Raw genomic sequence first — 27,485 nt, forward strand, 5'->3', positions numbered from 1 at the left:
AACATATCCAACGATTATGATTACAGCATTGAGTGCAGCGGGTCTTCTGTGGCCCCGACAAAGTCTGTCGATGCGGGGCGTAAGTCTTCGCGATCCAGACACATGGAGGTAGCGCATTGGGTGGGAGTAAAGGCCATGGCCTCTCGGCCCATATCCATGGCCAGGTAGTCCATCTCGTGCCCTTGAGATGTTCCAAGATCAACTTTTCAGTCTTTATGGGGATCCGGAAGCGACGCGCTTCTTCTCCCGCATCAGTGGCGTGAGTGAAGCATGGCCGGTTGAGAAGTGTGATATCTTTCGCCTCGAATATCTCGTGATTGCTGCCACTGTTGAAACATCGTCGCTTACATTACCGTCGCGACTGAGATCGATAACACTGAGACTCTAATTAGGTGGGAGAATGAGTTCGTGTCGAGAAGCTCAGTCTGGAATGAAATAGAGGTAGCTAGCGTCTCTTACGTCCTCTATAGGACTTCCGTGTAAAGCCAGAACCCCGGTCTTCATTGTGTGGAGCAGGTTTGATGATCAGCAAAGAGTTGGGGGTGTGTTGAGTCTTTAAGATACACTGTTTGACGCAAGCATTCAGGATACATCGGATTACCCTTAGACAACAGGAGAGATGAATGAGAAGATTTAGAAGACCTACAAGATGGGGTTAAAAATGAGCCAAAGAGGGACGTCTACTGCATGTGCGAGATGACCAAACAGGAAAAACGTCAGATCCATGGCTACTTTTGATTGTGGCTCGCATGTCTCCCCTTTTGTCCAACTTGGGGGGCATAAGAAGCTTGCTGTCAAGGTTCTCTCGAGCACTACCGTTCTATATTGGATCCACGATTTACTGGAGGCCTGAATCTACGCGAAATGAGCCAATTTGCTGGAGAGATTCCTGCTACAATACTAACAGTCTGGATGCGAACTATGTCTCAGTAAGAAAGGCCACGAAAACAGTTTCGCTGACTGGTATACTGTGGGTAGCCCGTAACAACCTCGGTAAAGGCATACTTCAAAATAACTGAGCAGACATGTACTGCATTCTGGTCGGCATATACCGCGTCACCCTCCATCCGCTCGCAAGGTATCCTGGGCCAAAACTGGCAGCAGTAACGCGTCTGTGACACTCGTACCATCTATGCACCGGAAACGGTATCTCAGCCATTTCGAGGGCACACAAGACATACGGACTAATATTGCGGATCGCTCGAGACGAGGTACTATTCACCTCTAGTCGTGCATAGGATGACATTTACGGTGCACCGCCGGGGAGCTGGCATTCGGCGAGACTTGCGGCTGCATCGAGAACTCGCACAACCACCCCTGGGTGGAAATGATCCTTAAGGTGATGCAACTCCGCTCCATGACGTGTGCTGCCGGGTACTATCCATGGATATTTCATATATCCGAAAGAGAACGAACATGCCAAGCGCAAAGTCATCGGCGAAATCCGAAACACCTTCAGCAGTGCTGAACGCGTGCATGAACGAGGCGGATCTTCCCTGTGGATCCTCGTATCCATCTAGTGCTTGGTTTTGCTTGGTTACAACCCGACAACTCTGCATATGATATCCCCCGTGAGCGAAGGAACAAAGGGACGGATGTCTTATTCCTGCAAGGCTAGTGGACTACTAAATCACTGTGTGCTGACGTAGCCTGGACTAAGGGAACTAAGCAGGTGTTAGAGGTCTAGTCTCTCACGAACCCCACAACTCGTGGTCACTCAAATGCAACGGAACCAGCTGGGGTGCAGTATATGACAGGGGCGAGAATTGCACATTCCAAGTCAGAATCCATGTGTGCAGATGCAAGGTGTTATCCGTGGCTGGCTGAGTTGGACCTCACCAAGTAACGATGAATAATTATCCTCGTATTTCACAAGATGCAATGCTACCTTGCTATGCATCAACTAATATAGACAATATGCAGGGTCAGCAACAGTGTCAAATGGTCCTTCCAGACTAGTGAATGTGGCGTTAAATTGACCAAGACCAACAGAGATCGCAGAAATGGATGTACTGTAGATTCATTCCCCTATGGGAATTAACCTTTCAGAATGCGTTCCAGAGCCCAATCGACACGCACCTGTCGGATTCGGCCACGGACGCCTGCATAAGACGCTACTACACTAGCCTGTATGCATGTCTGATGTAACAGCACGGGTATTGGAGGTCTTTGCAGATCTAGACCGTGTTTAACCAGTTTCTGATATGCGCCGAGCTTGTCAGCTTGAACTACTCACTACTTTTCAATATGGCTGACCGGTGAAATGCTATGAACTGTGGCGTGAAGTCTAATGCCCTGGATTCCCAAGATGCCAAGGTGGAATGGATCAGGGATCGACAATTAGGCTAGTCCAAGGCCGAAGAAGAGCAAGTGTGCGAATCAAATCCATAGGTAACAGGGTGTGCCAACATCGTGCGACCATCTGTTACGTTTAAATCGGTGGGATTTGCTCATTGGACTGTATTCGATCATCTTTTACTTTCTTTTCTGACACTCCGAAAATGGCTACCAGGATTGCGAGTTTCATTGGTATTTCCACCGTCGCCAGTCTTGCTCTGGCAAATGGGATCAACGTCCCCGACACCATTTCTCGCGATGTAATCATCCTGGGTGCTGGCAGTTCGGGAACATATGCCGCGATTCGTCTCAAGGATGAAGGCAAGACCGTCGCTGTCGTTGAACGCAACGACTATCTCGGCGGCCACGGCGAAACCTACTACACCGAAGATAATACACCTCTAAACTTCGGTGTGGAGGGATTCTTCAACACGTCGGTGACTCGGAACTATCTCGAGCGGCTTCAGGTGCCCTATGGGCGCCGCAACCCTGCTCCCGCGCACGAGGACTACGTCAACCTCAACACAGGGCAACGAACAGAATACCCCCCAGGCCAGCTTCAGGACCGGGAAGCATTCGCCAAATGGGTCGATGCCATCTCTCAGTTTGGGTTCTTAGATGACGGCGTCTACCGAATTACAGAACCGGTGCCAGAGGACCTCATCATTCCTTTCGCGGACTTCGTAAAGAAGTACCATCTCGAGGATGCCGTGTACGCTCTCTTCTCTCACACATCTGGCGATGTCCTCGAAATGATCACTCTCTATGTCATCCAATACATCGGGATCCCCCATGCCGCCGCCTTGAATGAGGGCTACGTGCGTCCCATCGAGGGAATTGCCGCTCTGTACAAGAGCGCTGGCAAAGAGCTTGGTAGCGACGTCCTCTTGAAGACGACCCCTGAGTCTGTTCAGCGCTCTAAGGATGGCGTTGAAGTCACTGTGCGCAGTGCTGATGGCACCAAGACTCTCCTTAAGGGCAAGCAATTGCTTGTCACCATTCCGCCATTGCTGGAAAATCTCCACGGCTTTCCACTCAGCGACCAAGAATCCCGTATTTTCTCGAAGTGGCAGTATCACCAGTACTGGGCTGCGCTTGTCAATGACACCGGTCTGCCGGACGATGTGAACATCGTAAACGTTGACACAGAACGATTATATGGTGTTCCCGAGGAGCCATTCATCTGGCGCCTGGACAACCATTGGGCCCCCGGCTACCACAACATCAAACTAGTTGGTGGATCCGACTTCGGAGAGGACGAGGCGAAGGCGTATATGTATGAGAAGCTCGATCTTCTCCATGAGGAGGGAACATACTCTACGCACAAGCCTGAGATTGTCAAGTTCGCGAGCCACACGCCTGTTACCATGTTCGTTTCAGCGGAGGAAATTCGTGGAGGGTTCTATCGCCAGCTGTATGAGCTCCAGGGGCTGAACAGCACATTCTGGACGGGCGCCACTTGGGCGTCAGATTACTCGACCTTGCTATGGGGGTATACGGATGAGGTTCTCGACCAGATGGCTTCTTCCTGATCGCCAGTATGAGAGTCTGTGTAATTTCGATCTGTGCAGTTCTACAGTGGCGCTCGCACTTAAGGGCTCGCACAAATGCAATAAACTAGAGTTTGAGAATTCAATGTGATCGGATCCACCGATCCAATTGGTGAAGTGTGTGAGTTTTAACTGCAACGGTTAACCTTTCTCAAATATGGTGTGTAGATCCCTTGCCGATACGAACTACTGGAACGTGGCCCTTCTCGCTTAGAGGAAGAGCGTGGCAACAAGGACTAAGGGATCGAAGGGATCACTGCTACGAGGGAGAGAAAGTAGAAAGTAGAGCCAGTGAGAAAATCAAGGTTTCAATATAATTTTTGAAAGTTTGTCTTGTCTTTCTTGTAAGGAACGTAGACATCTCCCTGGATCTACAACACCCACGTCTAGATAAAGTAATAATTTGCGGATACGAGCTACGTGGAATGAAATCGAACAGAATATTGAATAGGTACTTAGAAATAAAGAGGTAAACTACTCTTAATGATTGTGGCCATCACGACACATAGACACCTCCTGGGCAGCGCCACTGAAAGCTTCGAAGGTATGGAGGTAGACACTCATATACGGTTTTTTACCCTTGTAGGAGAAGGAAATCCACGCCTGCAGGTGATTTGCAGTATTTAAGTCCACATCCGGACTGCGGGTGCAGATCAGTCTCAAGCATTCATTTCATTTGGGAAATGCCAAACTTACTAGTACGATGCCAAATCAGAGGGATAGGTCTTAGCCAAGCCACCCCAGCCTCTGCGCTCAAAGAAGGTGGCCAGTCCTTCCGCGATGGCTCTGTCGTTCTGCCCAAAAGCAGGGAAATAGATCTGTGGCTCGGGAAGTGGGCTTTTGGGGGATAAGGTAAAATTGATAATGAAGGGGAGCTGCTCCTGCGGTGAGGTACCTGGCTCGTAAAAGCAGTTCGGCAGTGGACACAGACCCTCCGTGATGGGCAATAGCTGCCATAGCTCCCTCAGCGCATCCAGGCCTTCCAGTGTCTCTGGATCGTTCCGTCGCCCGTTCAGAGTCCAAATACCTTCGATGGAGGCCAGGTCGAGCTGGCGTTCCATACAGTAGACTTTGATGCGGGACTCGGATGGCTTGACCAAATCGCATGAGAGAAAGTGGCCGAGGAGGGTGGGTGCTCGCTCAGCTATAAACTCCTTGAGGATTGCCAGTGGAGCGGTAATTTTGCCACACTTGTCGGCAGCTTTGATTGCGTCAAACATGAGCCTCTCTTTTGGCGTCCCGGTCGCGATCGACTTGATCCGTGGGTAGATGTAGGTCTTCAAGACAATATCGCCCGACGGCTCCAGATCAGCTGCCAGCTTGTTCTGTGTCTTGAAGACGGGGATCTCAATATCTCCATCCCGCAGAGCTTGAGCCTCTTCATCTGAAACGACCAATGCTTTGGTAAAATGATCAAACCACTCCAGGTTAAGCCCTGGGACAATGCCCTTGAGGTCCTGGAGAACAGGCCGGATGGCTTGGGTGTTGAACGGATCATGCTCAGTTCCCGTCAGAGAACCCAGGGGCTCGAAGGCGAACCGGAGTAGTGATTTAGAGTAATTGAAGCTCAGCTCGAAAGGAAGTCCAAAGCGTGTCAGATGGCTCTTCCAGTGCATGGGCTGACCCTTTTCAGGGTATGGACCCAATGCCGGGATGATGACCTCGCGGTGGATACAGAGAAACTTGTATTGTGCGTGAACATCATAGCCGGCACTCGCCATCATGGTGGCAAACATCGGAGCTGTGCTATACCACCATTTTGCGTGGTCCTTGTTGGAGAGATTCAGGGCTTGGCTCAGCACGTGGAAGGGCTTTGGCAGCTCTGTTGCTGCTTTCCTGGAGATCTCCATCGGAGAACAATGCAGTCACTGATTTGTAGTTTGAGCTCAGAGTCAAGGGACGAGGAAAACCCAAGGAATATTGTCTACCTTTTCTGTTCAGCTCATCGCATGATATCCATCATCTGCTTGGTGGGGTCATTGCCCCTCTGTACGTTTGTGACAGTGACTGCATGACGCAGGCTATACGAGTCCAGGTGCAGAGAATGCCAAGGTTAGTGACCCTAACTGCTGTAACCGTGTTTCTCGTAGGCCCACTAAGACAGGCATTGAATCCCGCTGGCTTGCTGAGGCCCACATTCTTTCCCCGATAGTGTTCAACAATGCGAGCCATTTCCCGGAAGTGCGTGCGCCCTAGTTTGGTTCTTGTGGGGCAGTACTTTTGGCCCCTTGAGACAATTAAGTAGACGTACTAATCATATGGTGACAGTGTAGAGCTTACTATCTATTGCGCTACTGCTGTCCAGGTGCATGTAATAATCGTAGTCAAGTTTTCTCGCATTGCCAAGCAGTAAGATGGCGATCGCGAAGATCTAGAATCATATCGAGCAGGACGCTATGTGTAAGATTCAGCATTCTGGAATGACGAATGCCCAATCGAATGAGAACAACCGTGGATTCACGCAAATACGGCGATCAACCGAACTGAATAGAACAGAACCTTCCTTGACTAAACAGGAAATTGCTTCAGCTGAAACGTCGGCACGATACGAGCTTTAGTGCAAGGGATACTAATCGCCACGCACTCAATACAGTTACGGTTAGTAGATTCAGAGTATGCAATGGCTCAGCTCGTCAAGCGCACTGTAGTAACAGTTGGTGGTGAACAGGGCTGAATGGTGTGATGATAGGATAAAAATTGAAGGTTCCATAGATGTACATTACTTCTTGCTGTAGTCGTCCACGAATTTCCGTTGCTTCACCGGCTGCTCCTGCTCCATATCTTTGCTGGAAGGTTTCTCTTGTGAATGTCAAAATTACCCCACGGCCATGAGGATGCCAATTGCTGTTATTGGGACCGCCTGCCGGTTCCCAGGCGATGTAGCCTCGCCTTCGCAACTTTGGGATCTATTGTCCAACCCAAAGGATGTCCTTAGCGATCTCGATCACAAACGATTAAACTTGTCCAGCTTCCACCATCACAGCGGCGAGCATCATGGCGCCACAGACGTCCCGAATAAGTCCTATATCCTGGAGGAAGACGTCCATCACTTCGATGCTGCTTTCTTCAACATCAGTGCGGCAGAGGCGGAGGCAATGGATCCACAGCAACGGCTCTTACTCGAGACGACATATGAGGCACTCGAGGCTGCGGGATATACATTGAAACAGATGCGCGGCTCGTCCACATCGGTCTTTATTGGCGCGATGACCTCGGACTATCATGACATTCAAACACGGGATTTGGACACAATCAGCCGATGGCATGCAACAGGGACGTCGCCAAGTATTCTCTCAAATCGCATCTCCTACTTCTTTGACCTGAAAGGGCCGTCCATGACCGTCAATACTGCATGTTCCAGCTCACTGGTGGCATTACACCAAGCCGTCCAGAGTCTGCGCAACGGCGATTGCACTGCGGCTATTGTAGGTGGCGTCAATCTGCTGCTCGACCCTGAGGTCTATATCAGTCATTCCAACCTACATATGTTGTCTCCAACCTCAAGATGTCGCATGTGGGATAGAGATGCTGATGGCTACGCCCGAGGCGAAGGGTGCGCTTCCATCGTGATAAAGACCTTGGACCAGGCACTGAAAGATGGCGACGATGTAGAGTGCATCATTCGGGAGACTGCGGTCAACTCGGACGGGAGATCTGCGGGCATCACAATGCCTAGTCCGGAGGCACAGGCGACGTTAATTCGCGAAGCCTATGAACGCAGTGGCCTGGATCCTGTCCGAGACAGATGTCAGTATTTCGAATGCCATGGCACTGGAACACAGGCTGGAGATCCCGTCGAGGCGCAGGCAATCCAGCAGACCTTCTACCCGAAGAACGCCGCCTTCAGTCCGGACGACAAACTCTATGTGGGGAGTATCAAGACACTAATCGGCCACCTGGAAGGCTGTGCAGGTCTCGCCGGCCTGATGAAGGCTATTATGTGCCTCAAAAACCGGACCATTACGCCAAACATGTTTTTCGACAAGCTCAACCCCAAGATCACTCCATTCTACGACCATCTCCGAATTCCAACCAACACCATGCCGTGGCCACCCGTCGCCCATGGCTGCCCCCTGCGGGCAAGTGTAAATTCCTTCGGGTTTGGAGGCACCAACGCCCATGCCATCGTTGAGAGCTACGTGCCCTCCCAGCCGGAAAGCCAGGCCAGTTATTGTAAAGAGTCGAACCGCCAGAAATATACGAATAGTGGCCCATTCGTGTTCTCCGCACACACCCAAGAGTCCCTTTATTCCAACATTGAGCGAACAGCCCGATATGTGAGGAGCAACGAAGCATTAGATCTGGGGCATTTGGCCTGGACCTTAGCTAAAAGGACGGTCTTACCATTCAAGATCGCGATCACTGCCTTGAGTAGAGAAGAGCTGCTCGGAAACATAGACAAGGCCATTGTGGAGTACAAAGCTAGCAAAGCGAGCGAACAAGGCCCATCCCCATGGAAGCATCCACCCGAGCCACATAGGATTATGGGTATTTTCACAGGACAAGGCGCACAATGGGCTGGAATGGGGCGTGAGCTTCTACTTGCGTCCCCTGTATTTCGCAAATCTATCGAGCGATGTGAGCGTGCTCTGGCAAATCTGCACGACGGCCCCTCGTGGTCCCTTCAGGAAGAGCTTTTGGCAGACAAACCCTCATCACGTCTCTCAAATCCTGCGATAAGTCAGCCAGTAACAACCGCAATTGAAATAGCAGCATACGACCTGCTGTGTACGTCTGGGGTCAGCGTTGAGGCGGTCGTGGGCCACTCATCCGGCGAGATAGTAGCCGCCTATGCTCTCAGTATCATTTCAGCAGAGGATGCCATGAAGATAGCCTATTACCGTGGACTGCACGCCAAGCCGGCTAGATCAGGTGGGATGCTCGCTGTTAGCCTTTCGTTTCACGACGCCCGTGAATTGTGCTCTCGGCCGTCCTTTTCAGGAAGAATCGTGGTGGCAGCGAGCAATGGACCTGCGAGCACTACTTTATCGGGCGATTACGATGCGATCCTCGAGGTCAAGGCACTCCTCGACCGTAAGAAGACATTTGCAAGAACCTTGCAGGTTGATGTTGCGTACCACTCACATCATATGATTCCCTGTTCCACTGCATATCTAGAATCCTTGAGGGCATGCAACATCCAGGTGAAATCACCTAGGAGTGGCTGTACATGGATTTCAAGTGTGACGGGAAGAAATGCAATACTAGACGAGGATGTCCAAAGGTTCTCCGCAACATATTGGGTCGATAATATGGTCAAACCTGTCCTCTTTTCCCAGGCATTGGAGAGCTCGCTTTGTGGCACTCAAGACCTTGGTGCGTGTATTGAGTTCGGGCCTCATCCAGCACTTCGTGGTCCAGTGTTGGATACGTTGAAATCAAAAGGGGCATCAAGTGTTCTTTATACATCGTTACTTCATCGAGGGCACAATGACCTGAAGGCTGCATCGTCCGCCGTCGGTTACCTCTGGGAGCGTATGGCTGACCGTGTTGACCTTGCGAGCTTTCTTCAAGGCTTTAGAAGTCAACCCTTACAACTGATAAAAGGTTTACCAACCTACTCCTGGGACCATGGGAGGGGATTCTGGAGAGAGTCTCGCGTATCGCGAAGATACCGTCTCGAGGGCACACAATTGCATCCCCTACTGGGTCGACGATCTGCCGATGAATTCCCGAACGAGCTTCGTTGGAAGAATATCCTACATCTAAAGGAGATGCCTTGGGCTGAAGGATACAAGGAAGACGGCAGAGTAGTACTTTCAGCGGCCTTTTACCTCTCTTCTCTATTATCTGCCGCCAGCTCTGCGCCTGTATGCCAACACGTGGTATTACTTGAGCTTAACAATTTCGTTGTCATGGAACCCATAACTTTGGAGGAGTATGGCAATGGAGTAGAATATATCACGACGATACAATTCCATAACGAAGATTTCAGAACGACCCTGAACACCAGACTCGATGCTGAAGCTTCCTGTCATGCGTGTAACAGCGGCGAAAGCGTGTTAACCAAGCTCTGCACTGCACGTTTAACGCTCCATCTCAGCGACGCTAGTTGTTCTGATTGTGATCGGCTACCCCCAAGGGACCAACGGAACGACCTTCTCGCACCGGTACATGTCTCTGATCTTTATGACTCCTTCGAACAGGTTGGCATGAGCTATTCCGGGCCGTTTCGGAGCATAACCTCTATCCAGCGGTCTCTAGGCGAAGCCACCGCTTCTGCAACTTGGGCAGCAGACACCATCCCGGAATCCGTACTTCATCCGGCTATGGTTGAGGTATCGTTCCAGGCGATGATGTGTGCCTTTGCCTCACCCTTGACTGAAGAGCTGCGCACTCCATTTTATGCAAAGGAGGTTCGTCGAGTCGTCGTTACACCTCGCCTTGCTCCTGAGGGTGCTTCATGCGGCATTGACGCCTTTGTGACCGGAGTCCACCGTGATGTAGTAGAAGGCGATGTGTCATTGTACAAGCCAGACGGGAACGCCATAATACAAATCGAGGGCTTGGTTATGAAGAATATCCCTCAACCCGAGAGTTCCAGCGACCGTAACCTGTTCTCGCACGTAGTTTGGGAGAGTGACCCGTTTGGATACTCGCTAATATCAGATCCTACGCCGAAGGAGAACATGGAGTGGAAACGCGCAGCAGATATAGTCGCCTTGTATCATTTCCGAAGAGCAGTGGAGGAGATCGATCCACTGGAATCTGCAGGGTTTACGCCTCACCACCAACTCTTGTACTGTGAGATCAGCCGCATTGCTGCTGATGGAAAGGGCTGCGAGTACTACATTACTGACCCAGATCGTGTCCAAATGTCGGAAGAGAGCATCCTCGCAATGATCGAAAAATATGCGGACATTGTGGATCTTCAGTCAATTCATTCGCTCGGCAAGGCCTTGCCAGCTATCCTGCGAGGCGAAGTGGACCTTGTTAACACGCCGAATAAACTTGATACTATCGAAGACTTCACTCAGACTGCGGGGATGTTCTCTCAGATGAACAAAGACATTTGCAGTATCATCAGGCGTATTGTACACAAGCATCCACACATGAACGTTCTGGAGCTTGATGCTGGCACTAGTGTGGTCACTCATCAGATATTGGAAGTTGTTCATGACAAATATACTTCCTATTGCCTGGGCAGCGCTGACCCAGTATTACTCAACAAGACGTTGGCCACGCTCTCAGCTCAGCACCGCAACCTATATTCCAAGGTCATCGATCTTACTACGGTCAACGCTGGTGAACATGGAAACGACAAGTATGACATGATAATTGCTGCCAACCCTCTGCATGCAACTGATACATCCGACAATCTGTTCGAAGTCTGCCGTGCAATGCTAAAGCCAGGTGGCTACCTTGTATTCGTTAGACTCAGCGGGCGAATGTCAGTATCGTTGTTGTGTGCCTGTGGCTGGCTTCCGCAATGGTGGCAAGGGTATGATCAAGATGCCCAAACTTGGTCAAACATGTCAACTGTTAGATACGACTCACAACTCCGATCCAAAGGATTTTCAGGCATTGATCATATCATTCATGACTCGATGAATTCCAACGGGGATGGTCTTTCAGTAATGGTCACCCAGGCAGTGAATGACACGGTCATGATGCTTCGAGAGCCAATGAATTCGACTGGGCTGGCACCGCTGACAGAGACTGTGGTCTTCGTTGGCGGGAAGACACTGTCAGTAGCACGCCTTCTCCAGAGTATTCAAAGGATTGTCGCCGCATCAGGTACTGCGACTACAGTAGTGGAAGACATTGACAGGCTGGAGCTGAATGGTCTCACAAAGCAACATTCAATCATTTCCCTGGTGGAGCTTGACGAGCCGTTCTTCTCCAGAGGCGCCTTCCACGAGAGGCTCCTTGTATTCAAAGAGCTAGTCACAAGGTCCAAGCACGTCCTTTGGTTGACAACTAGAAATATGACAAGCATAAGTGTCGCTATTGGCAGAGCAATGAGATCAGAAAGGGGAGCCGATATCAGCCTACAATTCCTAGGCTTGTCCACGGTGGCAAACATTTCGCCTTCCGCTGTGGTTGAGGTCTTCTTGCGCCTCACATGGTCTTTCGTGCCCGTGTTGACAGATGGAGAGGTGCTCTGGACGAACGAACCTGAATTACAGTGGGATGGAAGCACGCTACGTATACCGCGACTGGTGTGGGACCACAAACGAAACAAGAGATACAATTATAGGCACCGACAAGGTCGTCCAGAGGCCGGGCTCCCACAAACAGCGGTGCCTCTCTCACCCAGAGTGTCGACCAACTCGGTAGCTGTTCAGATCAAATACTCCTGCCTTGTTTGCACGGATGTCTATCTCTGGGTTGGTGCACGCATCGATAGACAGGGGAATGTCGTCGGTATTTCTGACCATGTCTCATTTGTCATACATGCAAGGCTTGACCATGTTCATAATCTCTCCGACGAGCATGACTTAAGCCCAGATGCATTGCGGGCTACTGCGAGCTTCACGTTAGCATATTTGCTTATTAAGTCACTATCTGGACCCATTCTTCTTTATGAGCCCGATGAGTTACTTGCTGCTGCTGTCGAGCAAGCTCGCGAGCCTGAGCAAACTGTTTATTTTGTCACTTCGAAGTACAACGATTGTAGAAGAGGGTGGATAGCTGTCCACCCGCATGCGTCGCGGCGTATGGTTGAACGAATGCTGCCGCGCAAAGTGTCCGCTTTTGTGGATTTTTCATCTGGCGATGATTATATAGTGACTACACTCCGCGATATATATTCTCATGCTCGCATCCAGGCGGTGGAATTATATCGCCGTGCGTTTGCTGCCAGGCCTGAACAACTTATGGCGGATAGTTATGCTCAAGCATGTACTAGGTTGTCGACTCTTCCACACACGGCTTTGGAGGTTACCTCCTCAACAGATGTTCCAACAAACATTGCATTGATCGCTTATCCAAAGGTGGTGAACTGGACAAGCCCTGCTCCAATAGCAAGCCCGGGCGATATGATAAGCGCCACAACCATGTTCTCCTCACGAGGAACCTACTGGATGATTGATATGGCAACACCACTCGGGTTGTCAATTCTGAAGTGGATGGCGACAAACGGGGCACGGACGTTTGTTCTCGCTGGCAGAAATCCACGTATGCATGAGGCTTGGCTCGAGGAAATGTCTCGCCTGGGAGCGACTGTGAAGCCCTTGAAGATGGATGTTTCGAACAAAGAGTCCATTTTGTCGGCTTTCACCCACATCAAGGAGGCTTTACCACCCATTGCTGGTGTGTGCTATGCTCCCCTCGCTCTTTCCGATCAAGGGTTTGAGTATACTGTCGCAGACACGGGAGGTCTTGCCGCGACGGCTATGATCAATGCAGCAAAGTATCTCGACGAACTGTTGCCGACACCAACACTAGACTTCTTCGTCATCTTGACATCCCTTGTTTCAGTTATTGGAACTCCAAAACAGGTGGCGTATCATGCCCCGTCACTATTTATGACAGACCTTATTCAGCGGCGAAGGATGAGAGGCCTGGTGGGATCTGTAATGGCCCTTGGTATGGTTGTCGATGCTGGCTACTTTTCCAGGCAAGGCAAGGAAGTGATTCAACGCATGATGCACCATGGCTATGCCCCTCTGTCCGAGTCTGACCTACATTATGCCTTTGGCGAAGCGGTAGCTGCTGGAGCACCTGAGGCGGAGTCAAATCCCGAAATATTCTTTGGGCTTCAAATGATAGATTCGCAGATTGACCAGAGACGAGAGTCCACTTCTGTCTCTAACCATCTGCTTTCTCACTTCATTAAATCTCGCTCTGGAACCAAAGAGGGGCAGTGTGCTGGACAGGAAGATTCAGCTTCACTTCTTGTTCCTGACGAGCAGCTGCAAGAATTGGAGCCAGGGAAAAATGCATATGACAGTTTCCTTGCGCGCTTATCGGGCAAGGTTAGATCAATTCTACGACTGGGTGATCAAGCATTGGATGTGCACACCCCCCTTCTGGACCTGGGCTGTGACTCACTTTTGGCTGTGGACATTCAGGCATGGGTTGCGAAAGAGTTTGATATCGACATTACTCCTATGGATGCACTACTGGACACTGTCGCAGGATTGTGCGAGAAAGCCGTCCCACGGCCTAATACCCCAAGCTTCGTGTTGGAAAAAGAAGACCAGCTTGTCAAAGATCTCGATTTCATAGACGTCGCGACAACTGCATCCCGCTCGGAACGAAGCAGCTCAGTGCAAGACATACCGCTCGATGGTACTAGTTCGGAGTCATCCTGTGTCCTATGTCCTTCAGACTCCGGATTTGAACAAGTAAGAAACGACTTAGAACCAAGGTTCACACGGATCGAGAAGATGTCTCCACACCAGTCGCAGATCTGGTTCGCGGGTCATTGGATGAGGGACCCTACCCAGTATAACGTGGTTATATCTTATAATGTCGAGGGAAAATTTCCCGTCGACAGATTCAAAGAAGCCTTGGAACAGGCTGTCTCTATGCATGAGTCGCTACGGACTGCCTTCTTTTCGGATCCCAATAACGGTGACCTCCTTCAGGGCGTCTTGAAAGTCCCACCACCCTTCTTCGAGCATGTCAGGACTCCAAGCGCTGCATCTGTTTCACAAGAGTTTAACAAGCTGGCGTCTTACCAATGGCGACTGGAAGACGGTGAAGTCATGAGAGTTACAGTGGTGTCTGTCGGTCAAGACCAGCACAGGGTCATATTCGGATACCACCACATTGTCATGGACGGTGCGAGTTGGTCTACATTCCTACATGACTTGAAGTGTATCTATGAGCAAAGGCCACCACGCGAGGTTGCGCAATACGTCGACTATTCTCTGATGCTGAATCGCGACATCCATAATGGAACTTTCGCCAAAGAGCTAGAGTTTTGGAAGTCTGAGCTTCTACCACCACCAGAGATAATGCCCGTCCTCCCTCTCGCCAAGGCGAAGACGCGCATACCAACAGATAATTTCAAGGTACACACATCAACGCGCCATATTAGCATAGAGGCCACGGAAAGGATCAAGCAGGCAAGTCGCAGTCTTCGGGGCACGCCGTTTCATTTCTACCTCGCAACATTACAGGTCTTCCTCGCCGGATTGCTAAAGATCGAAAGTCTATGCATTGGAATGAGCGATGCGAATCGCAAACACCAGCAGTTCACCGGGACTGTCGGCTATTTCCTGAATATGTTGCCTCTTCGGTTTGAGGTCCAGCAAACGGATAGCTTTGCCAATGTGTTCCAGAAGACATCTTCGAAAGTCCTGACCGCGTTGTTGAACTCTTCAGTTCCCTCCAATTTAGTCGTGGACGCACTGAATATCCCGCGAGTGTCGAATGTAACGCCTCTCTTCCAGGTGGCTATCAATTACCGCGTCGGAGAGATCACCAGGATGTCCGTCGACGACTTTGACCTGAATTACGATCGGAGTGTAATGGGCAATGCGCCGTACGATATCTCCTTCCATGTCACGCCCTGCGCCAACGGCACCTCTATCGTGGAAGTAAACTGTCGGGACTATTTGTACTCGCCAAGAGCCACAGAAAGGATCATCGATGAATATGTCAGGCTACTTGAGATTATGTCCTCGGATCCTTTGCAGTCCGTTCAGAGTAGTGTCGCCACTTCTGCTCCCATCAACGAGGATGGTCTCTCAGTTCAACGTGGCCCGCGGATATCCCACGGCTGGCCAGCGACCCTACCGGAAAGGTTCCAGGATATGGTTGATCAATATGGAGATAGAATAGCCGTCACAGATCAAGGTCGGGAGTTCAGCTACTTGCAGCTCCAAGCGCAAAGCACCCGGATTGGAGAAAGTTTGCGCCAGAAAGGAGTCCGATCAGGAGACACAATCGCAGTCTTGTGCCCCCCATCAATGAACTCAGTGGCAAGCATGCTAGCTATCCTCCGAATCAGGGCGGTTTATGTGCCCCTCGACCTGAGCCTCCCAGCCGCAAGACATAAAGCTATGATCTTGGCTTCCCCTGTTAGAGCACTAGTTTGCGTGTCTTCAACTGTGGAGAAAGTCTCAGAATTAGGGGTTTCGACCATTCTCAACCTGTCCGAGATTCCAGATATTCCGGTTCCGTCCACAAGATTTACGAATAGCGCAAAGGGTGATTCTTTGTCGATTTTATTATACACAAGCGGCTCCACAGGCCAGCCAAAAGGCGTCTGTCTGCCCCAGAGCGGCTTCATCAATTACCTCGCTGCCAAGAGGAAAGAACTCGGTCTCGATAGCTCGACGGTCGTCCTTCAACAAAGCTCACTGGGATTCGACATGGGACTTGCACAGACTCTCAATGCCATCATGAACGGAGGAAAGCTTGTCATTGTGCCACAAGAATTACGAGGAGACTCGATTGAAATTGCAAGAATTATCCGCGATCAGAAGGTGACTTTCACGCTAGCCACTCCGTCCGAATACCTCGTCATGCTCCAACATGGTCGTGAATACCTCAACAATTACACCGGATGGCGGCACGCCTGCCTTGGGGGTGAGCCATTCACAGACCAGCTCAAGAGGGAGTTTGTGAGGCTGGGAAAGAACTGCCCTGTGGTGCAGGACTCCTACGGTGTGACCGAGATTTCCGCCTGCACAACCTTTGAGACGATGTCTGCCTCGCAGCTGGAAGACGCACGGAGCGTTGGGAGGACAATTCCGAACACCTCTTTGTATATTGTGGATACGGACTGCAACCTTGTCGCTACTGGGGAGCCTGGGGAGATTTGTATCAGTGGCGCCGGTGTTGCATTGGGGTACCTAAATGAGGAACAGACCAGGTTGAAATTCGTGCAAGATCCATTTGCTTTGCCCGATGATATAGCCAGAGGATGGACTCGAATGTACCGTACCGGCGACAAAGCCAAACTGCTTCATGATGGTTCTCTGATCCTGATGGGCCGGATGGACGGAAACACGGAGATCAAGGTTCGAGGACTTCGGATTGATCTCGAAGACGTGGCTTCCACCATGGTAAACTGTCACCCAGATCTGCTGTCATCGGCCATCGTGTGTGTCAAGGGCAAAGGGGTTTCAGAAACACTTGTTGCCTTTGTTGCCCTGATGCCTGGACAGACTGCTAGTGACGTTGAGCTACAACATCTCGCCAGCAATCTTCCTTTGCCACAATACATGCGCCCTTCCACAATCATCTGTCTAGATGAGCTACCCCGAACTGCGAACGGAAAGATTGATCGGAAAAGAATAGATGCCATGCCATGGACGGCGCCGACGATATTGAGTCAGCCATCGAAACGGCTTACGTTGGGCGAAGGTGAGCTTAAGCTACTTTGGCAGGTTTTATTACCGGGCAAGCACATCCAACCCGAGTCGGACTTTTTCCTCCTCGGGGGAAATTCTACGCTGCTGGTCAGGTTACAAGGCGCGATCCGGACCTCCATTGGGGTGTCACTCACTCTCCGGGAGATGTACGGCGCCAGCACCCTGGCGCAGATGGCACTCAAGGTTGATGCCCGGAAAGCTGAATCACCATCAATGACAATCAACTGGCTTGCAGAAACAGCGATACCGCAAAATATCCTTGATCGCGTAAGTTCAACGTCAAACATCAATCTACCTAAGCATTTCCAAGGATCAGGTTGTCAAATACTCCTCACTGGCTCGACAAGCTTTCTAGGGAGAGTGCTGGTGCAGGTCCTCCTCCAGGTGCCCGAGGTGGAAAGAGTGCATTGTATCGCCGTGGAAAAGGAGCAGGAACACGTCCTCCCCACCAGTGACAAAGTATCGCTCTATTATGGAAGCCTTCTCGACCCAAATCTGGGTCTTTCCACTGCAGAATGGGCGTCCCTGCAAGACCGGATCGACGTGGTGATCCACAACGGCTCGAATGGCCACTGCCTCAACACCTACAACTCCCTGAAAGGGCCCAATCTGGGCTCAACTCATCGCCTCGCCGAATTTGCCCTCCAGTCGCAAATCCCCCTGCACTATATCTCCTCCGGAAGGGTCATCCTCCAGTCCGGACAGACCGCTCTCGGGCCAACATCAGTATCCTTCCACCCTCCTCCGCTCGACGGGTCTGACGGGCTCACAGCAACCAAATGGGCCAGCGAAGTCTTCCTCGAGCGCTTGGCCGAGCACACGGATATAAGCATTAGTATTCACCGTCCCTGCACACCCATCGGCGATCAGGCTCCAGCACAGGACGCACTGAACTCGCTCCTTCGCTACTCTGTCAACCTCGGCGCGACGCCCCGACTTACAAGAATGGAAGGATACTTGGACTTTCAGAAGGTAGAGATCATTGCGCAGGAGATCGCAACACTAGTGACATCCAGATTCACCAAGCGTTCGAATACATCATCGTTCACAACACCCGGGGTTTCCTTTTTCCACCACTCGAGCAATGTCAAGGTTCCGGTGAAGAGCTTCAAGGAATATATGGAGAAGGTGCATGGTCGACCGTTCCAAGAGCTTGGCTTGCGAGAGTGGAGCTCTTTGGCATTGGAACAGGGCATTGAGCCACTTATTCCGAGCTTCTTGGAAGCGGTTGATGATAACGAAGAAACATTGCGATATCCCTACTTGGGTAATTAACCATCGTCATGGGTGTTCGAAGTAAATATATATGTAATGTCCTTGTCGAGATGAATGTGTATAGTAGAAATATATTTTTGATTAACCTGGTTCTATTAAATATTTTGAAGATGGACAAAGATGTGAACTAATCAGGACTGAGGCGAAACAGAAGATGTTGACCCAGTTGTTGTTTAATGCACTATAGGCGGACGTGGCACATCGCCGGAACCAACCCGCCTCCCACTCACTGCGTATCAATAGACATTCGGGAGCGCTCCGGCCTATAGGGGCCGCCAACACGCTTATGCAGTTCTGATTCAGGGTACGGGATTCGCATAGGCAATATGAAACCTGTGTTTTACATCTCAGAACTGCGTTATCCTCGTTGCTTTGACACACTGGAGCCCTTGAAACATCCCCAGACCCTTGACCCTGACCCCGGCTCCCTAACTACACCATGTCAGAGACCCATCAAAACACATTAACATGGAAAGGCACTCGGTTACCCGCTGGAGAAGCATGCAATGGCTGTCGGGAACGCAAACGGCGTTGTGTGAGACGGAAGCGCGAACTACCCTGCTTGTCCTGCCAAGCGGAAAATCGCCCTTGTGATGTTTCATGGTATGACCTACGCTTCTCCTGAAAGAATGTCACAACTAATTGGTACATTGCTCCAGGTATCGGAGACGAAGACGTCGACGCCGCGGCCCCGATAAGCGGAATTGCAAGTCACTTAGGGTCCTGGATGGTCAGAGTGCTGAACCCTTCAACATGCACCAACAGCCAGACACTGCCTCATGCAGCGAGATCCAGCATGGCATAGAGACTGACGAATGTGGTTCTCAATGCCGCATACCGAGTCAATCTCCAGGTCCCAATCCTGAGCCTCAGCCCGCTGCTTCAACGTACTCCCTATGCCTTCCGAGTTACGTTACGGGTGTCCCTAAACACCTTGCTCTTGTTACCCTTAATGCCCTACGAGAAAAGGGAGCATTTACTCTCCCACCAGCAGAAATACAGACCTATCTGATAAGCAGTTACATAATGCATGTGCACCCTAACATGCCCTTTCTGGATCTTGAGCGGCTGCTAGAAGCAGTAATATTGCGGTATCGTGGTCGTCAAACGAGCATGCTACTATTACAGGCTGTCATGTTCGCAGGGTCCATCTTTCTTGATCCGGTATACCTACACTTGATGGGATACACATCCAGGAGAGCCGCCATGAGAGACCTCTTTGGTCGTGCCAAGCTTCTTTACGAGTGTGGCTTCGAGGTGCAACCGACATATAAATTGCAGTCCCTGCTGCTGTTTACACTGTTTCATGAGGACGATCTGGCAGGCTCGTCGTTCTGGATGGGCGAGGCCTGGAACTTAGCAAAGACAATCGGGCTACAGTATGATCTCCAGGAGGTACCTGTTGATGAGAGCAGCTCTGAGCTGGCATTCCGCAGGCGCCTTTGGTGGTGTGTATACACTCGAGACCGACTCCTCGCTCTGAGCACCAGGTCTGCTATGCACATAAGCGATGGAGACTTCAACGTGCCTATGTTGGCCCTAGCTGACTTCAAGTCTTGCTTTGGGACGGCGGAAGCGTATAGGGCTCTGCAACTTGATTCCGATTTGCGTACTGATGGGACAAAGACCGCGCTGGCTTTAACGTTCATCTACAAGACTAAGCTGTCTCAATTAATAGGTCGTGTCCTTATGTCCCAGTACACTATCGGATCGGCATCGCCAACAACAATGCTATATTATCCCAGGCCTACGCCGATCTCTCTCTCCGACTTCCTTGGAATGGAAAACGACCTGGATGTGTGGGAGACAAGCCTCCCTTCATTGCTCGAGTTCCCTCTTCCGCTGCTCTCACCGGTCTCGCAGGCAGAGAAGATCATTTACGCCCAACGGGCTATGCTGCATATGATATATCTGACGTGCATAAACGCTTTACATCGGCCTTGGTCATCGTCGGCGCAGCCCACGAGTAGTGACCCCTGGGAGGGCGCATTCCGAGACCTGTCCGCATGGAAGATCGAATACGCGTCGCAAGCCATTCTTATGATTGCCAACCATCTGCACTCGATTGGTCTGACGAACTTCCTTGCAGACACCGCGGTGCCTTCTCTCCTGTCTGCCATGATTACCCACATTGTCAGGCTTAACTCGGATATCCTCGTAGCGCCAGAAGCCAACGCCGTCTGTTTCGTGCAAGGGTGGGAATGCCTTCAAGGCCTTCGCGAGAAGTATGAATGGGCAAGGCATGCCGCGGCGTTCATCCGTTTCACGACGAGGGAATTGCGGACTGGTTAGCAAACTGTTATAGTGTACAGATATTGTCCTTAGCGCCTAGAATGAAAGAACATGCCGATAATATCCTCCTGTTCACTGGTCTATGCTTCCTACACCCTTGAGCTACAACTACGAATATCCTGTGAATGTAAAATGGGGTTGACTGTGGCATCGTCATACCATTTATATATCCTTAGAAAGGATTCCACAGGAATACTACCAACACTCCTCTCTTCGGCTCGCCAGCGGCGCGAGCAGCCGGAGCGCATTCCCATAATATATCATGTTTTTCAATTTAGGATCCATCTCATGCTTTATGAGGCCGACCCAGCACATGGAATTTGGCAGCTGGCGGTGATCGTTGTATATGTGTTTTGTATAGACTAGTATTTAGAGGACTGTTCATCGATGTGGCACTTTTGGTGTTTTGCTACGACTATGCAGCAGTGCGTCAGCGAGCAGTGCAGGACCGCAAGCAATGCAACTAACATCTAACAGGCTGAACCATACAACCAAAAACGCCTGAACCACAGAACTGACAAGCCTGTCCCGGTCAGGGTGACTCCAAGGAGTGAGCACGTGCGGTGATCTCCGACGAAGGGCTCTACCGAAGCTTTTGGACGACTTAAAACGCTGATCCGCAAGCTAATAGATGGTTTAGTGTGAAAATGCCCTGCGTTATCTATCTGGGATACGGGCTGGCTGGAATCAGGTCTGAGTATCGCCGCCTCTATCCTGATACAGGCGATCTAGTCGAGGCGCCCTTTAGAAAGCAGTATCACATATCCGCTACCTATTTGAGCCTCAGCAGAGGACCAGTGGTTGGGCAATGGAGCGGTATTTTGCGTGTCATTTTCCCTGTAATCGGTCTACTGTTGGTTTTGTGGGTCAACATCTAGAGACTACCGAGAGGTACAGCCAATGCATCTCCCCAATGTTCGCTGGTGGATATACACTAGTCAAGTCTTATTCATGCTGGGAGCCAGAAAAAAAAAAAAAAAAAAAAAAAAAAAAAAAAAAAAAAAAGGAACAGGTCCTGGAGGGACGGGAGAGCGACCGGAATGCTTCCGTTGCGCGGAACCGATGGCGCTTGCTACGCTACGCTGTATCCAAGCCATGGCTATCCTGACTGCTATCTATGGGATACCACAGCCCCATAAACGCAAGGGAGCCATCTGTGTTTACCGGGGAAGCGGGCGCCTCATTGGATAGCAACGGCATAGTGAGCTATTTGGCCACTTGTCCTGCATACTATCTACCAATATGCAAATCTGAACGCTCAGTCAATGATCTATAACGTCAAATTATCTAAATCACAAAAGGTTATACATATATGACTTCTTATCGCCATCATGTAAGTCTGTAGAAAGCACGAGCACACTCAGCATAGGAGCCTTTCCAGACCACAATCCTACGTGTCAAAAGCCGTTCCTCTTCTACTATTTCCACCGTCCAGATCTAATCGCTCAGTGAGCAAGTGTCCAATCGCTAAGAATGGCTTTGATATGCGTACCTGCTCCGCTGTCCACCCATGGTACACGCTGCGGATGAAATCGTGAATGAAAGCTTTGTCCATCTTCACCTCTGTACCTGTAGCTTCAGGTGCCAGCACGACTGCCTCCGTCAATATAGACTCGGAGTCTGGTTTGCTGACAACCTTCGTAAAAGGTTCAATCAGAGGCCGGACTCGGCCATCCTCAGTCCTCTGTCCGGAAACGTAGTGACTCCGAATGATAACACGACCGAAGAGATTGTCGTTATGCTCAAACTTAGCCCAGGTTAACAGGCGTTTCTCTGGCGTGCCCTCTAGTCCTCCAGCTAGTGCAGGCTCCAGCTTCATCCACTCGGTCGGTGCGCAGCTCGGGCTGTCATCGTCTTCATCCGAGCCCTGCGTGATCTTCAAGGTGGCGGTTGATGCGGATATCACCTTCCTTATTATCCAGCTTATCCCTTGCTGACATTCCTTAGCCTTCATATACACTATATGAGGGTATGTATTGAGATACATACCAATTTGAAAACGGCATCAAGATTGTTCGACAGGCCGTTGTCCTGTTTGTCGCCGTGGGTCAGCGTGAGGTTTGTTCCAAGGCCATGGGATAGGCAGTATACTTACCATCACCCAGGTGCCGCTTAGATTTGTTATGTTCTGGCCATTTTGGGGAGGCATCTCGTTATTCCTGGCCTTGTCGCTCCACAGGGTCAACGGGTAAAACCGAAAGAGTGAATGAAATGTGATAGAACGAAAATGATACGTAAAGAAAATACAGGACCCAAGTGCCCAGTGAGAAATGCGGCGAAAGCAATGCACCTCTTAGATATCAACTAATAGACATCCATGACACCTATCAATTCTATGCCTACCACGTCAATATCCAGTAACCATTCGGACGGTTCCGGCAGTCGGAGTGAATGGGCCCATTGTCAGATGCGAGTATGTATATAAACCGCCAGCCGGATCCCTTCCGGGCTCAACCTGGAACAATCACGAACCTGGAACACCCCGGGAAATGCCAAACAACAGATACTGGCCTAGGTGTCCATATGTCATCATCCCGCATGAAAGTCCACAGAGAAGCCGGTTTTTAAGACGACATGTAATTTATCCACAGAAGCTTGTTTGGTGGTTTAGAGTACGCGCGAGGTGAGGTTATATAATGGGGGGGGGAACCACCCTCTGCCATAAAACTATCTGATTTCAATTTTTGTAATTGGACTTACACTATACAATAGAAAGACTGGTTGATCTGATACACAGTTGTATTGGGAGGAACAATTGTATTGCTGGCTTTGTATCGCACCCGTTCTATTAACCCCACGTTTCTGTCTATGCGTTGTCGGCAATTCATGTTAGAATATTTCTTGTACCCCCTGAAAGGCAATGTCTAGCGAACCTACTTCCATTGCCCCTATACCTCCTTTTGGCTATCTCTTTATCGGGGCAATGGTGTGTAAAAGCTATCAGGACTCGTTCACTATCTAGTCTCTCCCATGCCGGCACATGTGCTGGCCATTTGTCGTTAATAAACTTGATACTGATGTAAGATCAGATGAGTCTTGAGTTTTATGTATATATATGTATATATAGTTAAGCCACTATAGGCACCCATTGATTTAAAACGTCATGGGTTCCTGTTGGAGGGTAAGCTGAATTATAGATACTCCTCCCCAGTAGCATCAATTTACCTGCAGGTATACAGAAAAAAGAGGGAAATGGTAGAATATGTATAACTAAATCTAGTAGCAGTGGACTTCTACAACGACTATACATAAGACCCCGCTGTCTCAGGAGAAACTAAAATGGTCAAACTACCAGTCGTTGCATACCTCCTATAGCGCCACTCTTGGAAACATCTTTTATGCTCCCGCACTACCACGCGGATGGTAGGTGCAGACGAGCATAGGATTCCAATGTGAAGTTCTAGCGCTGAAAGAATCCAAATTGGGGTTGAAACCCAGACCTCATCGTAGGTTGAAAAGAGGGTATAGAGATATCTGGTTTTAATGGCCCCGCAAGTGCAGATAAGCAGACCGAGAAGAAACATTCCCAGGACCCCAAGGCGCTGCTTTAGAGGTAGATCTAACTGCCACGCCAATGGGATTGGAATCAGCATGATCCAGAAATCCAAGATTGTTGACAAGAGACTCCCAGTGAAAAGGATCATTTCACGGTTTGTGCAGTGGTACGGATAGTCAGGATAAAATGTTGGCGGATTAAAATCATATGCGGCTTTGACTGGGCTGTTACATTTAGTACAGGGAACGAAAGCATCTTTAGTTAGATCGATATGTCACACGAACCTGCATCGAAACAATAGCGCAGATATGTAGGCTACTGCCAGCACAGCGGTGACAAACATTGTAACGTATATGGTACACTGGTAGAGTCGTGTTTTCGTATGGGCAACGAGGCGGCGATAAAAGGCAAGAAACGATAGCCGAACAAATGTTGATGCCAGAAAGAAAAAAACAAAATCGACAGTAACAAGGATCTTTGCTGGTCTGAAATACTGTGGAGGTAGATCCCATGTATGTCTGTCGATTAAGTATTTCCATTTGGACAGTAACACAATAATCGTGACCACCGTAGTGGGGACCTTGATCAATGAATTAGATAGATCAACTGATTTGGCAAAATGCAAGTTGGCCTTACGATTGAGAGTATAATCAGGTAATCCTCAGCAAAGAACTGTCGAGATATTTTGAGTTTGTCATACAAACGCACGCTCAGAGCAGAGGTTGCTAATACGTAAAAAAGAAGCACAATCGTTGGCAGAGCTGGCCCTTTCGTCTCGGGGTCTGCATAGTTCGGAGCTGGCCACCCTGCCACAACATCAGAGGGGATTTCAACCATGCTAATCCCCAGGCTCGGTGCATGCGGTACAGTCAACGGAACCTAGAGAGATAAAGTAGAGGTGAAGAGGACCTTATCTCCAGGCTTCCAGGGGTGGTGTGGCTTGGGTTTCTTGTGAAAGCTGATAGATGGAGAAAGAAGCATCAAAAGTAAAAGCCAAAACCGTGACAGTCGTGGAGGAAAGGTCACGCTTTGCACATTCAGACGGTTAACTTTTCATGGCACTAGATCCATGATGCGGAGGCCATGGTTGATCCATGGTGACCGTGAACTCTACGGCCAGATTGGATGCCGCTACTGCCGCGCTATTGGCCCACTCCCCGCACTCGTGGAGCGAACCCTAAAAGGTCGTTGAACCAAAGTACATGTTCCATAAATATTGGCCTCTCATCTCTCCCGCGACAAATTACTAATGCGCCTAGAACACGGCTTCAGACACCGACCGCTACTTTGCACACTGTGCAAAGTCTCTCTACAAGGACTAGTCTCGCACTCGGGCTGGAGTATACTAATGTCGGCTTGAATGGCGATACTCCAAATTGCCATATGATAGATGATAGATTAAAACCCAAGATCCTGCCGCCGTTAATTATCGTATTTGTCTTCATCCAGACAACCAGATGTAACTGAGATGTATCTTAAACCTAAACCTTAACTAAGGTCAGCATCGCACCCTTGGATGTAGATAGACCGCGGCAATATTCTCAATGTCTATATATATCCACAATCCTCTGCATAAATTACGGATATAGTATATCTATTACTATCCTCATTCCGCAGCTTTGTGGATATAATATACTATCTAATATCCTCTAGATGTTTAAGGATATCCAATGGATATTAACCATCTTCAATGTACTAAGTCTCGTGATTTATATTCATACAATTTATATATCTAAGTAGTATAAATGTTACGTGACTTACCTTACATAAATAATTAGACGAGAATTATACTAGTATAGATATCTATAAAATATTCTTATTATCCTTGCGAACATCCATGGATATTCTTATTGAGAATATAGTATTAAAATGATATCTATTATCTGTAAATTGCGGATATGGTAGGCGACCCAATATCCAATGGAGAGGATATGCCGCAGTCTAGATTTAGACATAGAGCAATTTGCAGACATATTTCTTTGTCAGACAATCCATCCATAGAGACTTCCACCTTTGAACCTTTGTCAGATATTGACCAATTTCTTGCTCACCCGTTCCTCTTACAGGTCGCGCGCTGTGGCAGCTCGCAAGAGCTTAACAAAGCAAAACCCGATGGTCGGGCCAGATTCCCATCGCACTCAATCGGGACTAGCAGATCTCATTCTGTGGTGTGATCACATGACTGAAGTCACGTGCGGCCAAGGGCATTACGATTTGTAGGGAATACCAGGCTTCCCACCAGAGGTCAACGCCGCCCCCTGTTAAATGCTTACTTTGGATCCTTTTCGGACGCTGTAATTGAGCGCATCAAGTCAGATTCCGCGGTATGAAGGGCCTCTACTAGAGGGTTGGGAGGCTGCTGTTCATAACTCTCAGGTGGATCACGTCGACCAGGAAACAATTCTAACATTGTCTGCCACTGTCAGGCAACAGCCTGCGACATGGGGTCTGCACAGTGTCTCTCTCTGCAAGCCAGGTGCCTCCAACTACGTCCTCGATGAGCGCGATAGACTACGTACCTTTTCATATGTTGTCAATGTCGGGATCAACTACGCACATGTGAGTGTCAAAGGTCGCGCTCTCCTTGGCTTTTGTTGCGGTCCCAGGGTCCGATCTTGACACATATGGTCATGGCCTTTCGTGGAGATGCCACACTCGGCCTAATCGCCTCACTTAATGCAACTGAGGTGTAGGATAGCCGGAACTGCCTCGATTAATGCGATGATATATTATCCAGACGAGGCCAGGGGATCGCGCTTGAGGAACCTGTTTTTCGCATCACCCCATATCATGATATATTGTACAGTCAATCCGATACCTAAACCCTGTAGACGTACGTGTCGCAGGTGGCAGTGTCGAGGAGGTGTAAATAGTACGAGTACCTTTGGTTTCTTCGCTACTTAATTAGAATGCTACACAATTAAGCAACACCAAAGGTGATGGGGTTCAACTCGAGTCAAGCTAATGTTCTAGCTCCAGTCTCTAGTACAGCAGGACGAGCTGTACCTAATCACGTGGTTAGCTTAGCAAACTGGGCAGTTAGTAGGAAGGTTAGTGTCCTCTACGCCAGGTGGAACGGTAGTATTCCTAGAGTGAAAACCCGGGAGAAGGCATTTGCGTGATATGACAGATCAAAACTGGAACCGGGTCTGCAGGCACGCATAAAGACTGGGCGTTGGGAGTGGTAGTTGAAACTGTTTAGAGTTCTATAATTGCATGTTGTGCTAAAGTAAAAAATACCGAAATGATAGAAATCAAAGA

The 27,485-nt window shown here is 49.6% G+C and overlaps 7 protein-coding genes across 7 annotated transcripts; 4 read left to right on the top strand and 3 right to left on the bottom strand.

Annotated features, from left to right (window-relative positions):
• The first annotated feature begins 2,391 nt into the window (after positions 1–2,391).
• On the top strand, positions 2,392–4,220 carry F9C07_2282832 (putative FAD dependent oxidoreductase). The gene has a single exon (XM_041285660.2). It carries the CDS (start codon positions 2,502–2,504, stop codon positions 3,867–3,869), a length of 1,368 nt encoding a protein of 455 aa, XP_041145481.1. The 5' UTR covers positions 2,392–2,501; the 3' UTR covers positions 3,870–4,220.
• Positions 4,221–4,318: 98 nt separating this feature from the next.
• Positions 4,319–5,870, bottom strand: F9C07_2282833 (putative tryptophan dimethylallyltransferase). Its single transcript, XM_041291566.2, has 2 exons — positions 4,584–5,870; positions 4,319–4,527 (listed from the first exon to the last, which is right to left on the bottom strand). Exons 1-2 carry the CDS (start codon positions 5,735–5,737, stop codon positions 4,368–4,370), a joined length of 1,314 nt encoding a protein of 437 aa, XP_041145482.1. The 5' UTR covers positions 5,738–5,870; the 3' UTR covers positions 4,319–4,367.
• Positions 5,871–6,596: 726 nt separating this feature from the next.
• Positions 6,597–18,622, top strand: F9C07_2154555 (polyketide synthetase). Its single transcript, XM_041285648.2, has one exon. It carries the CDS (start codon positions 6,716–6,718, stop codon positions 18,434–18,436), a length of 11,721 nt encoding a protein of 3,906 aa, XP_041145483.1. The 5' UTR covers positions 6,597–6,715; the 3' UTR covers positions 18,437–18,622.
• On the top strand, positions 18,623–20,895 carry F9C07_2282835 (fungal-specific transcription factor domain-containing protein). The gene is made up of 2 exons (XM_041285649.2): positions 18,623–19,039; positions 19,096–20,895. Exons 1-2 carry the CDS (start codon positions 18,876–18,878, stop codon positions 20,726–20,728), a joined length of 1,797 nt encoding a protein of 598 aa, XP_041145484.1. The 5' UTR covers positions 18,623–18,875; the 3' UTR covers positions 20,729–20,895.
• Positions 20,896–22,018: 1,123 nt separating this feature from the next.
• On the bottom strand, positions 22,019–23,142 carry F9C07_1484746 (uncharacterized protein). The gene is made up of 3 exons (XM_071508135.1): positions 22,824–23,142; positions 22,718–22,759; positions 22,019–22,661 (listed from the first exon to the last, which is right to left on the bottom strand). The coding sequence occupies exons 1-3, from the start codon at positions 22,875–22,877 to the stop codon at positions 22,119–22,121; spliced, it is 639 nt and encodes a 212-aa protein (XP_071365358.1). The 5' UTR covers positions 22,878–23,142; the 3' UTR covers positions 22,019–22,118.
• A 672-nt stretch (positions 23,143–23,814) lies between these two features.
• F9C07_2282836 (uncharacterized protein) lies at positions 23,815–25,375 on the bottom strand. The gene is made up of 3 exons (XM_071510588.1): positions 24,861–25,375; positions 24,509–24,804; positions 23,815–24,448 (listed from the first exon to the last, which is right to left on the bottom strand). Exons 1-3 carry the CDS (start codon positions 25,059–25,061, stop codon positions 23,971–23,973), a joined length of 975 nt encoding a protein of 324 aa, XP_071365359.1. The 5' UTR covers positions 25,062–25,375; the 3' UTR covers positions 23,815–23,970.
• Positions 25,376–26,336: 961 nt separating this feature from the next.
• On the top strand, positions 26,337–27,093 carry F9C07_2105759 (uncharacterized protein; the record flags this gene model as incomplete). Its single annotated transcript, XM_071508995.1, has 4 exons — positions 26,337–26,392; positions 26,455–26,548; positions 26,601–26,783; positions 27,031–27,093. 4 exons carry the CDS (start codon positions 26,337–26,339, stop codon positions 27,091–27,093), a joined length of 396 nt encoding a protein of 131 aa, XP_071365360.1.
• Between the last annotated feature and the right edge of the window lie 392 nt (positions 27,094–27,485).

The sequence above is a fragment of the Aspergillus flavus genome, chromosome 3 (genome assembly GCF_009017415.1).
Source record: "Aspergillus flavus chromosome 3, complete sequence".
NCBI lineage: Eukaryota > Fungi > Ascomycota > Eurotiomycetes > Eurotiales > Aspergillaceae > Aspergillus > Aspergillus flavus.